At 43.5% G+C, this 13,525-nt stretch overlaps 1 protein-coding gene across 4 annotated transcripts in view; it reads right to left on the reverse strand.

Moving 5' to 3' along the window:
- Rbpms (RNA binding protein, mRNA processing factor) overlaps positions 1 to 13,525 on the reverse strand; it is a 180,729-nt gene that overhangs the window by 46,968 nt on the left and 120,236 nt on the right. For all 4 annotated transcript variants that reach the window (XM_029565285.1, XM_008836893.2, XM_029565286.1 and 1 more), the window contains exon 5: positions 4,580 to 4,730. In XM_029565285.1, coding sequence (XP_029421145.1) covers positions 4,580 to 4,730 — 151 coding nt within the window. The remainder of the gene's footprint in view (positions 1 to 4,579; positions 4,731 to 13,525) is intronic.

Consider the following 13,525-nt stretch of genomic DNA (forward strand, 5'->3'; position numbering starts at 1 on the left):
GGGGGGGGGTCTTTTTGAGGAAGGGTCTTCTTGTAGCCCCAGCTGGCTTGGCAGAGATCCACCTGCCTCTGCCTCCTGAGTGCTGGGATTAAAGGCAGAGTCACCCTAACAGATAAACACAGACTGTGAGGCTTAAATAAAATCTGTCACAAATTCCAGCAACCAAGTCCAGACCAAAGCCCCTCAGGCTTGTTTCCCCTTGACCTCTCCTAGGCTCACAGGTAGCTGCCCCCCCATGTCCACGTGCAGTCTCTCCAGCACACGTGTGTATTATGTCTCTTTCTTCTTATAAGGACAATAGTCATATCGGATTAGGTCCTTACCCTGGGGGCCTAACTTAATCATCTCTTTAAAAAAATCATTTCCAAATATAGTTACATTTTGAGGTACTAGGGATTGCAATTCCAACTTGAGACTTTCGACGAATAATTTAGCATATAATGTTTGTAGAGAGTATAACTCCAAGAAAGTTATTAGACATTTCTAGACTTCCGTTTCACCAACTGCAAATTGTGATATTGAAACTCAAATAAGATAATGCTGGGTAGAGTGTCTTACCCACAGTGCCATTTTGTAAACAAGACACAACACAGATCAGAGATGGTGACTTGCTTTTTTTTTTTTTTTTTTTTTTTTTTTTTTTTTTTTTTTTCTTTTTTGTCTTTTTGAGACAGGGTCTCCTTGTAGCCCCAGGTGGCCTGGAATTCACTACGTAGACCAGGCTGGCCTTGAACTCAGGGAGATTCGCCTGCCTCTGCATCTGCCTCTGCTGGGATCAAAGGTGTGCACACCCACGCCTGGCTCTGACTTGCTACCTTCTAGGATAGAACTCTTGTCCTACCTTCCTGTATAACTTAAGGCACAGTCCAGGAGAACTTCACACTGACGGCCATCTCCCCTCTTGCTTCTGCTCCGCTTTGTGCTGTAGAGAACCGGACTCTCTTGTACGCACAGTCCTCACATTGCTTGCTAACTGCTTTCTTTGTTTCCCCCAAATGAGATTACATATAGCTGGGCCTGGTAGGACAGGACAATAATCCCAGATATTTGGAGGCTGAGGCATGAGTCCAAGGCCAGTCTGGGCACTTAGGAAGACCATGCCTCAAAATAAAAGGTAAAAAGAGGGCTGGGGATGTGACTCAGTGAGAGCGTGAGACCCTCAGTTCAATCCTCAGTATTACAAAAACAAACAAACCAACAACAACCCAAACATTACATAATTAGGAAGATAAGGGAGTAATGAACTAATAAGGGATGACCTTATTAGTAAAAATACAGTCAAGCTGAGTGTGGAGGCACACCTATAAAACACAGCACTAGGGAAGCAGACAGCCAGGAGAACCTTAAGTTCAAAGTCAGTCAGACCTAACATAGAGCCCAGGCTATTCAGGGCAACACAGAAAAACCCTGTGTCATACCGCCAACTCCGTGCCCCAAAATTTAGTTACGAAGACATAGTACTTTCTCAGAATTGTACAGCAAGGACAATTGGCTGTAGCCACACAATGCTGATCCCATCTTAACTACTGGGAAAGAACAGCAACCCAAATGCTTCATAAAAATAAATCTGGATTACATCTTGTATTTACTTATGACCCCACATACACTTATGCCTTTCTATCCTGAATGGGGATGTTCACTCTTACAGTAATCATGTGACTAAAACATAATTCACATTTTAGAGCTGAGGGAACAGAAAACAGGAACACAGAGAAAAACATTTTCATGAAGGTCACAAAGCTTGTCAACAGTCGCCAGACACAGAAGGTCAGATACTCTGGGGTCTAATGCCAAGGCCACTGTCACCCTCAAGTTGTAAGACGTAGTTTATTTACTCTTCATTCCCAGCACGAACAGGAGGCTGACTTAGCACACATGAGTCAGGTGCAGGGGCTGTCTAGACCAGGCTGCAGCATCTCTGTGTCGTTCATAATGGGACCAAGATTTCCTGACAACAGTGACCACCATCAACAGAGTGACAGTGAGCAGTAAGCACGGCTTCCTTCATTTCAATCAAACAGGTATTGACTGAGAATTGAGATTACAAGCACATGTCTGTTGCATAGTCAAGTCAGAGAACATGTTCCTTTAGAGATGGCAAAGAGAGCTTGGAGTGCTTTCCAGACTCTAACCATGTAAGAGCACTGACAAAAAGCAGCATTCATGAAAATTCCTCACGGCAAACCACAGAGAGGCCTGGGGGCTCTTCCAACCCCAACCTTCTGGCTCCATGGTAATCTCCATCTGACAGGTGGTTAAACCGACCAGTTCTAGAACCAACTGCAGGTACACTGTAACTGGATCCACCAGTCCATGTCCACTACAGCAATCAGTTTCCAGGAAAACAGCAACTGTGTATGTGACATGGAAAATCACAATACCCAGAGGGAATGCTAATGGGCAATGAGGTCGAGCTGAGTCACAGTGGAAGGCTATTTGTCAGGGCCTCTGTCATAAAAAGGAGCTATATTAAGAGAAAGCATGGTAACTTTAATTTTCTCAAGAAAACACTGCTATCTGATTTTTCAACAATGCGTGTGTTTGGATGGATTTTTGAGACAGGTTTTCTGACTCTGTAGTCCAGGCTTCTCTGAGATTCACTGCGGAGTTCAGGCTGGCCTCAAACTTGGAGCAATTCACCTGTCTCATGGCACCTTCCACCCCCCGAAACCCCAGTGGTGGGACTGCAGGTGTGAGCCGCCACACCCTGCTTCAAGTATGTTTTGCTATGAGCAGGTAGCCCAGCAAGTTTTGACCCTGTCATGGAAACAGACTACTTCAGAGCTGTTCTGTTCTGTTCACATGGAAGGGAAGTGGGTAGAGCCCGCCCAAGAGCTGAGCTCTGTCTCCACCAACTCCTGTAGCTTCAGGGGCCTGAGGACGGCGAAGCGTTCACCTCTGCAGCCTCTGCAGGTCTTCGTGAGCAAGCTGTCCATTGTTCCCCTCACTACCTACTTCATAGGTTTGAGTTCTGAAGAAAAGCAATGAGCAGAGAACTGAAGGGCTGCAGCTCCCACGAGCATCACACATCCTGCTCGAACTAATCCTTTCAAGTGACTGAGATCCAAGGCAGGCAAATCTCACACACAAAGAAACAAGGAGACAACAACAACAACAACAAATGCAAAGCACTCTGAAATATCCTCCTGTAATATAACTGTACTGCAGATGAAACCTTGTTTAGATTTCATTCCTAAATAAAGATTTCACATTTCCCTAGGACATGAAAGAACAAAAACCTCTGTTATGACTTTCTGGATCCATAGAAAACGTTTTTGATCATGCTGAGGAAGAAACTTATTTTTAAAAATATGCTATTTATTTTGACTCTACATGTATGAGTGTTCTGCCTGTATGTATTTAGGTTCACCCATATTGTGCAGTGCCCATGGAGGTCAGAAGAGGGCATTGGAATCCCTGGAATTGGAGCTACAGATGGTTGTTAGCTGCCATGTGGGTGCTGGGAACTGAACTTGGGTCCTCAGCAAGAGCAGCAAATGCTTTTAAATGCTGAACCACCACTCTAGCCCCTGGGAAGAAACTTTTCTCTATTAGTTTCCACTGGCCAGCAACAGCCTGCACAGACTGGGCTCCAAATAACTAGCTTCCATGAAGATCTGATTGAGTCTGGCCTGCACATGACAAAGACGTGATCAAGGAACCTGTGTGTCCTTCAACCGCAGAGAGAAGAATACTGTCGGAGAAGGCGGAGGGGGAGTTAGAAAGATCAAGAACAGTGACAGAAACAGTCCAGAGAATGGTATGAACTTGGGCTTCCATGAGTGCTTCACCATACTAAATCACACATGACTCCATAAAGAAAGGGAAAATTAAAGCCCATCTCAATCCTCACTTCTGTCATGGATTGAGTTTGAGAAAGAAAATTAAGACAGTCTTTTAAAGTTATTCAATCAAAGGCAGAAATCATAGTTTAGATATCTAAGGGAATAAGCTCATTAATGTGGAGTAAAAGACTTGTTCAATAATTAGCCAGTATCCTTACCCAAATAGCGTCAAACAGAAAACCCCAATCTCCTTAAAACTTTACTGGTCTTAGAATGTTAGATCTGATTATCCCAATTTACGAATTCTGTGTGTCTACTATCATCCCTAGAGTTCTCAGAAGCAGGACTACCTGCTTCCAAAGAGTTATCTGCTTCTTTTACTTTTAATATTTTATTTTTCAAAAGTCACAGAAGTGGTGTCCTTCAACAAATGGAGTAAAGCGAATGCTAAGAACCAGCTTCTATAGCTACAGATAGGGCAGGGAATAAAGGGTTTCTACGCGAAGACAATAGGGCATACTCACAATGGTCAAAGTCACATCAAGGAAACACAGAAAATAGTACATAAATGGGAATCTGAAGGTATGGCTCTGTTCAAGCTGAACTATTTTTCATAGCAACCAACTGCCACGAAGAGGCTGTACTTGGATTTTAGACAACAGGCCAATTCTTCACCAAAATGAAAGGCATTAACCAGCCAGCTCAGCACCCCACAGTGTAACCTCCCAAGCAGCACAAAACAATTCTTTGTTGTTGCTCTTTTTTTGTCCAAAATGGAAAGTAGATGCACTTACATGGCTCTCTGGCAATGAACTGAGGTACAGTGTTGGGTAGAGGAGTACTGGGGTTTGGAGTTCCTACTAGCTTGTTCTTGGCCATCTTCGTGTTTGCCTTAGCAAACTCTAGTCGCAGTGTTTGCGGAATTTCAGGATCGAAGCGGATGCCCTTTGGAAATAAAGAACAAATGGAAGATGTTTTCATTTCCTTAGAGTTAACCAGAATGGTGACAAAATAAACACACCAGTGAACTCTGACCTCTCAGGGAAAAAGGTCAGCAAGAGATCTCATTCTCACTATTTACACAGAATACGCAAACCCCACAATACATGGTGTCCGGAAAGCCAGGAAGACGGAGTCAGCTCACCCCACTAAAACATTTAGTTACATGGATTTTCACAGATCCCTTCTTTTCTCCCAGGGCAAAACTAGCCTGAATTTAAAATGTAGACCAGCAAATTCATAGCACAGTTAAAAACTCTGACTAAGAGAATGGAAATTATGACTGTGGTGCAAAGAGTGACACATGGGGCGACACTGGACTCTGACATCTGAATTCCTAAGTGGCCTGGGCTCTGAGCAGCATTATATACAAGATTCTTCAGTGCTTTTAGATTGATTACCTATAAATGGAGAAAGAGAATTCTTCCAACTCACCTTTACAAAAGTAATGCAAGTAGCCTCCATTACTTAGAAGATAGGAATTAAGATAGCTGCGATATTTTAAACATGACTATTATCATGTAATTCCAGTTAGTGCATAAATTTGCTAGGCTTGAAGTAGTTAAATCCTGATTTTGTAAACAAAATCAACTGGCTAACAAGCTACACGAGGAAACAAAAGATTTGGATTTGACCAGTTGGAGATGACAGCGAGTCCAACACTCAGCCCTATCATTGCAGCTGGCCTTAAAGAATCCAGTTCATCAAGCAAATCATCAACACTGACCCTCCAAGATTCAGACAAGTGCATTTCAGAAGCCTCCCAAATGTCTTCATTACTAAGCATAAAAACCGAATGAAAACTGTTTGATGCCATGAATTCTGGATACTACCAAGAGCATTAAAAAGCAATCTGAATACAATGCTATACACAGACCCCAGATTTGTCTGAGCCTGAAAATGAAGCAGTTTAGCTGGGCATGGTGGCGCATGCCTTTAATCCCTGCACTTGGGAGGCAGAGGCAGGCAGATGTCTGTGAGTTCAAGGCCAGCCTGGTCTACATAGTGAGTTCCAGGACAGCTGGGGCTACAGGGAGACCCTGTCTCCAAAAGACAAAAAAAAAAAAAAAAAAAAAAAAAAAAAAAAAGGCTTTCCATATTTGTGGGCCGGAGGGTCTCTCCACCTCCTTTCCCCTTTTATTCTTTTTAGATTTATTTTTTCTGTTGTTTTTATGTGTTGGTATGTGTACCTGCGTGAGCTTGTATGTCCCACATGAATGTGGGAGCCTGCAGAGGCCAGGAGTCAGATCCCCTGGAACTGGAGTTACAGGTGCTTGTAAGCTGCCATGTACCGTCCCGTTTTTAAAGAAAAAGAAGGGCTATTTCTATAAGAAATTAGCAAGAATCTCTTAACTCTGGACCAGAATGAGTAACTCTAAACTTCACAGGCTCAATTCCAAAGACACAAGAAAGAAGCAGTAAAAGCTATTAAAGGAAATGTGGCTGGTGGCATATGACAGAGCCCTGACCCAGAGACGCCATGAGTGGGGTTAGAAGTATTGGGCAGATGGGCGCATATGACAGAGCCCTGACCCAGAGACGCCATGAGTGGGGTTAGAAGTATTCTTGAGCCTGATTTGATTACTCTCTGAAAAGAAACTCATTAAGACCAGCAAACATAGGAAAGAAAAGAACCAATCAAAAGTGAAAAGAGGCATCAGTTCTCTGAAATACAGAAAGCAAATTTCTTTAACTGGTTTTGGGTTTGCTGTTCTTAGTTGGGAAAACCTCTGTATCATCTTGCCAAAAATGTAAAGAAACAGCTGTAATCTGAAGAGGCATTTGTTCCTACCAGTTTACAAACGACATTTTACCATATCCAAGCTACCAACACTGGCTCACATGTCATCCCAGCACTTGGGAACTTGAGGGGCTGAGTCAGGAGGACTGGCATGAGATCAAGGCTAGCCTGGGCTACAGAGACCTTTTAAAAAAAAAGGAAAGAAAAGCCAGGCGTGGTGGAGCACGCCTTTAATCCCAGCACTCGGGAGGCAGAGGCAGGCGAATCTCTGTGAGTTCAAGGCCAGCCTGGTCTACATAGTGAGCTCCAGGACAGCTGGGGCTACAGGGAGACCCTGTCTCAAAAAGACCAAAAAAAATAAAATAAAAAAAAAAAGGAAAGAAAAAGAAACAATAGTTACTATGACAACAGTTAAGTATTCCAAATACAGACCTGAAATAGACCTGAAGAACTGTGTCTTTGCTGGGAGGCAACTGTGGCTGCTGACGGCCATCTAAGGAATGCTCTAGTGGGCCTTACACATTCCCAGCACAGTGAACACACAGCAGTAACTAGCCATTCACTTCAGGGGTCCTCTCCAGCATTAACTCTGCCAACCTTCCTCGGAACCAACTTTTCTAAACCTCAGCCCACATTGACTTGGGGACCTTAGCCCAGGCGACTGAGGGTAAGATGACAAGAGCATGCTGGGTGCTATTTGTGATCATCTGGAGCTTTTACAGGGTCTCAATTCTGTAACTCAGATCACTCACTGGTGTTCGAGAATCCACCAAGGCTGTCAATGTGCTAGCCTCTTACACAACCTAGGTTGGTGGCTCACGTCCTTAAACATGCTAAATTGAGCCTCCCTGGCTCCTCACCCCCTTCTTCATACCCTTCTCTTGTTTGAGCTAAAATAACATCAACATCGTGTTCCAAATCAAAGTTCCAGCATCCTTATTAACAAAAACAAAATAAAACAAAACAAAAAGCTCAGAAGTTAAAATGATCTAATTTGTTTGGCAGCTTTTTGGAGGCTGGAGGCTTAGAATACAAGCCACATTCTTCCAGCATCTTTAACAGCAATACCATATTTGGTAATCAATATCCTGGGCAACTAAGTTTCTATCCATAGGGATTAGCCAAGTCCAAACACCCCCACAGGGGTGGGGGGCTGGTGAAAATGTAAGGGAGGAAGGAGAAAAGAAAAAGAAGATGGAAGATGGGAGGCGGCACGGAGGGAAAACACCTTGTGCTTTTAGTTAAAGCTAATAGATTCATCTCTGGCAATAGTAACTTGGTATTAAATGGTAAGATTCCTACCAAGTAAAACAGAAATTTGTGGTGCTCAAAATCAAGTTCCTCTCTAGCTAATAATTCATTAAAATTCCTCTTACAAAAGAATCTTTCTCTTCAAAATGTAAATGGGATCTTATTTACAGGATCAGAACAGTCTCTAGAAATCAGTATGAAACTATTGAGGAGAAACCAACTGCTAAATTTCCAAGTCACTCAATCTAACTGGCTCCAGGGGCAGATGTCTCCACAATCCAGATTCAGTATGATCTAGTGGCCGAACCTTTATCTTGGGGCAGCCTGTGGGAGATGAAACAATACTGCAGACAGTGGTGGATGCTTGGCAGTCTACTGCACTTAGAACACCAGGATCGTTTGATGTGAGGCAAATTATGGAAGAACGATGGAGGAGCAGAAGTTCAGGGGGCAGTCAGTCAAGGAAAAAGGCTCAGCTTGCTTCCATGTGGCAGGATGTCAGGAGCCCAATGGGAGTTCTGCATAAGCAAGGGGGTTCAAGCACCAAGGACTTTGCGGTGTATGTGTTAAATGTTAGTATCAAGATTAACCAGAGGACTTGCTTTACAGTGCTGGACCACTGCAGTTTCTAACGCAGTAGTCTGGTTCAGGGATGAAGAACTCGCATTTCCAAAGATTCCCAGGTAAAGCTGATGCCACATGTGTAGGGACAACATCTGTGATTCATGATAGCAGTAACTCTACTGTGGTGGGGAAGATGAATTCAATGAAGAATCTTCAACAGAGCAGACATGAAGAGATGAGAGCAGCTCTGGAAAGAAGCTGGGTGGGATGGCTGCCAGTCTTTTAGAAAGGGCCAGGTGCCAATACACATAGACTGTGCTGTGCCTCTGCCTGCTTCTCGGACCATAGCTGATTATGGAAGGGACAGATGCTCCCCTAAGTGATCATTTTTCTCTGCTGGGATTGATACCTCGAGTACAGGCAGAGTGGCTGGCTTACCCCTCACTGGAGAGCAGATCTCCAAGCTCCTGGAAGCTTCATCACAGCACCCAGTGCCTGTAAGTCCTATCTGGTACAATAGAGTGCTTCAACTCCTGATCTACCAGCTACCCCAGGGCATATAATGAATGTCCCACCACTGAAGTAGGTCTGTCATTCCTTGACAATGAATTTTAGGGACAATGGAATAATTTATAGTATGGAGAACACAAAACAAAGTTGTGAATGAAGCAGAGTGATATACAGTCACTTAAAGATGCCCATAGATTATATTACGTTTTAGGTTTTTTTTAAAAAAGGGTTCTGGCTGGGTGTGGTGGCACATGTCTTTAATCCCAGCACTTGGGAGGCAGAAGCAGGCAGATCTCTGTTCCAGCCCGGTCTACCTAAGTTCCAGGCCAGTTAGGGCTAAATAGTGAAACTTGCCTAAATAAAAATTTTAAAAGGGGGAGGCTCTGAACAATGACCCCCGCCCTCAAATTGGCAGGATAACTTTATTTAGAATGAAGTCAAAGTACAGATTAGAGAGGGCTACACTGTCAAGATTGACATCCAAGCACATGAGCAACAGATCGTTTGGTAGTACAGGAACAGAGGGAGGCAGGGATCGTGCGTGCCCTATCGGTAAAAACCCAGAGATCTTAATGAGACAAACAACCTTTTAAATGGAGCTTCGGGGGAGGGGAGTAGACACAGCCTTCTGTGCAATTTTGTAAATTTAAAATTTTTATATACTTTAATTTCCAAAGTTATAATTGATAAAAATTTTAAGTCCAACATAGGCATTTAAAAATACAAAAAATAAGGCTGGGCATGAGGGAGGCAGAGGCAGGCAGATCTCTGTGAGTTCAAGGCCAGCCTGATCTACATAGGAAGTTCCAGGCCAGCTGGAGTTACAGGGAGATCCTGTCTCTAAAAACAAAACAAAACAAAAAATCCAAAACAGAAACAAAAAACAAAACACCCATAAAATAAGAAAAATAGATGCAAAACAAATTATTTTTAAAAAGAAAGACAGAAGTTGATATAAATGGTTCCCCATGAAGGGCTAAAAGCCAGAGCAAGGCCACAGTAGGTACCCTAGCACAACATCAGTCCTGCCTGCCCCTCTCCTTCCTTCCCTCTTAACAGGATTATTCTGGAATAATTCCTACCTTCCAAAAAAGTCCACAGCACACTCCCTCACCCAGATTCCTGAAATGCTGGCGACCACCACGTTTACTTTATAGTCCTCTTCCTCCTCGTCTCCTTCTACAGTTTTCCCCTCAACTATCCAAGTTGTGTGAATAATGTATCTTTTCCACAGTTTGGGGTTTTTGTTTCTTTTGAGACAGGGTCTCCCTATGTACACCTAGAACTATGTAGACCAGGTTGCCCTCGAACTCACAGAGATCCACCTGCCTCTGCCTCAGGAGTGCTGGAATTAAAGGCGTGCAGCACCACCCCAGTTCTTTTAGTTTGATTCCCTAAAACACAAGGACACTTCTGTGTCTTCCGATTCAGGATCTAATTCAGAATCACATTCTGCCATGTACTTGTCAAATCTCTTTAGTGTCCTTTACCTGGAAGATTTCTTCAGTTCTTGACTTTCATGACCATGACATTTTAAGTGTACAGGCCTTACAATCTCTCAACTTGACTTGTTTTTTCTGGTCTACATTCAGGTTATGGATTTTAGGCAGGAGTATCAGAGATGTCCTGTTCCCAAGCATCATGCCAGTCGGGACACGATGTCATTCTTGTCCTATCATTAGTGATGGGAGCTTGACCACCTGCCAGATTTCCTCTACGGTAAGGTTACTAATGTGTGTGTTCCCCGCCCCCCCAGTCTTTTTGAGACAGGGTCTCCCTGTAGCCCCAGCTGTCCTGGAACTATGTAGACCAGGCTGGCCCTGAACTCAGAGATTCGCCTGCCTCTGCCTCCCGAGTGCTGGGATTAAAGGCGTGTGCCACCACACCCGGCAACTAATGTGTGTTTTTAAGACAAGGTCTCACTTCTAACCCAAACTCACAGATGTCCCCTTAATGAGGCAAGTATTTACACACCCCAATGCCCCTCTCAAAATTGCTGCCAGATCCTCACTGTTGAGCCTGATCACTTTCCTGTGTTCTAACCCCTTTCTATCTCCTTAGGATACCAGCACAGATCCTGAGCAAGCTTGCCCCACCCTCTGGGCACTCCCACTCTTTTTTTTTGAAGACCTACCTGCTGCCTCCCTACAGCTGCTTGCAGACCTCCATTGCTGAGCTTGCCTGCTGGCTCAGACCCCAATCCAAAGGGCATGATGCTCTCCTCCTGGTAGCTGCCAGATTTATAACTTGCCTGCCCTGTTGTTTTTCTGTCAAACCTTAATAAAATGGTCCTTGGGCCTTCTCGAGTCTATTTTTAAATTTTTTTATCAACAAGATTAAGAACCTGCAAAAGGGAACCTGCTTCCCTAGTAAACTAAACCCCTAGTCCACCTACCCCAGGTTGGCTCATTCTCCTGACCCTCTATGCTGGGATTATGAGAAGGTGCCACCACGCCCACACCCACCGCACAGATTCAAGTATGTAACACCGCTCTGTTCTACTGAGCAGTCACATGAAACCACCTGCTCCAGAGAGCTGTGTTCCTCCACTACACTCACTGTCCAGCCCCTGATCTCCAAGGGTAAGCCGCTTGCATCTGGTTAAGAGAAATGGGCACACCTTGTTATGATGTCCCACTTTCTCACACATACCTTCGTCATTTAGTGATCCAGTGGATCTGAGACACGAGTACTGAACTAGATTAACTCTTAAAAAGGTTAAAAATTAAGCAGCACCCCAGGGTTTGACTTACTGCATTGAGAGACGTCCGTGGCTTATTCCGGCTCAAACTGTCCCTTTCTCTACACCCAAGTTCAAATGAAAAACCTGAATTCCACTTTAGGGAACATGGGGTCCAGCCAGGTGTCTATGCTGAGGGTAAGAAACAACTGCTTTCTGCTTAAGTAACAGAGTTTTACCCTTACTCTTTCTCATATGGAGTAAGTTGTACCAGAAATTATAGAGAACACTAAGACCAGAAAGTTTGAAAAATCCTTTTTTTTTTTTTTTTTTTTGGTCTTTTTGAGACAAGGTCTCCCTGTAGCCCCAGCTGGCCTGGAACTTGCTACGCAGATCACGCTGGCCTTGAGCTCACAGAGATCCACCTGACTCTGCCTCCTGAGTGCTGGAATTAATGGCGCATGCCACCACGCCTAGCAAAAATCCATCTTCTTTTACAAAAATCTGATCAGCTCTTCCTTAGCTTTGAAAACCATCCGACTCCCCTGAGTTTAGGACAGCATCAACAACTCCCATCATAGATCCAGAAAATGAGCCAAGGAAAAAGTCTTCAAGTCAGAGCCGAGTTTGCCACTGATCCCAATAACTGACCCAATGACCTTGTAATTTAACCTTAGAACCTGAATCTTCTTTTATCTTTCCCTCCTCCTCCAGGATGCTTCTGATCTTGTTTTGTGGCTGTAAAAATTCAGATTCTGGAGTTCTGATTGCATCTTCTGTTTTTTCTAAACACAGACCAACCCCAGCAAATATTCAAGGCTACTTAAAAACCTGCAATCCAATTCCCTACAACCTGAACTGATTTACCTATGGAGCACTGCTGACATGTCTGAACACTAACTACATGAATGATGATCATTTATTATGTCCTGATTTTTCCTTATGAAGGCTGGAGTTCTCATTTTGGAAGTCATAAGAAATCAGACGGTATGGTAAGACTGGAGGGAGGACCAGGAAAGTATTTCCCTACCCAATTATCAGTAATTACCATACACTGAACAAATGGTTGAATCAACAGTGTTGATTACTGTAAGTAGTGGTAACAGAAACCAGTACCCAGAGGAGGAAGAGCTAACCCAGCTCTCAAGAGTAAACAGAAAGAATGGCATGCTGGGCTCAGGATGGGGGTTTTACTAGGTCCTTAGATTCAAATTCCCTTAGATCATCACTTGGCTAGACTTTAGTAAACAATTACTGGTTTCCCAGCAACTTGTTTCTTCTATAAGAAGTTCCCAACCCTATAGCTGACCAGAACTAGATAATTAAGCAGTTGAAAAAATGATTCCTAATATCTATTCTGAGACATGTTAAACCCCAAAGTTTTCCAATCATAACACTGTGGGGAAGCCATGGGCAAGACATTCAGAAGTTGGAAGTGGTTTAATTATACTACAGCATGCTCAAAATATTTCTTTGGGTTGGGTGAGGGACAGTGTGAGGACGGAGAAGCTCTTGTTCGAAGACAGCCTGGGCTATGCAGCAAAACCCTGTCTTAAAACATATTTCTTAGCCAGGCATGGTGGCACACACCTTTAATCCCAGCACCCAGAAGGCAAAGTCAGGCAGCTCTCTGTGAGTTCAAGGTCAGCCTGGTCTACATAGTGTGTTCCAGGTCAGTTAGGGCTACAGGGAGACCCTGTCTCAAAAAGACAAAAAAAACAAAACAAAAAAAAAACCACAAACGAAAACTAGATTTCTTTCATTCAACCACAAAAATGTATTTGTACCACAAAGAGAAAGTCTGTATTCATTAGCAGTTAATCTTCCTTTTCTCTCCCAACTCCTCCCTCAGCAAGCACTAATAATGTGTTTTCAATCTGTATGAATTCTATTATATATTCTGGATACTTCATACAAATAAAATACAACATGTCTTTTCTGACTGGCTCCTTTTGCCAAAATGCATGTTGTAGCACACAGCAACATTTCACTGAT

This window comes from Nannospalax galili, unplaced genomic scaffold (genome assembly GCF_000622305.1).
Source record: "Nannospalax galili isolate Female #2095 unplaced genomic scaffold, S.galili_v1.0 scaffold2038, whole genome shotgun sequence".
Taxonomy (NCBI): Eukaryota; Metazoa; Chordata; class Mammalia; order Rodentia; family Spalacidae; genus Nannospalax; species Nannospalax galili.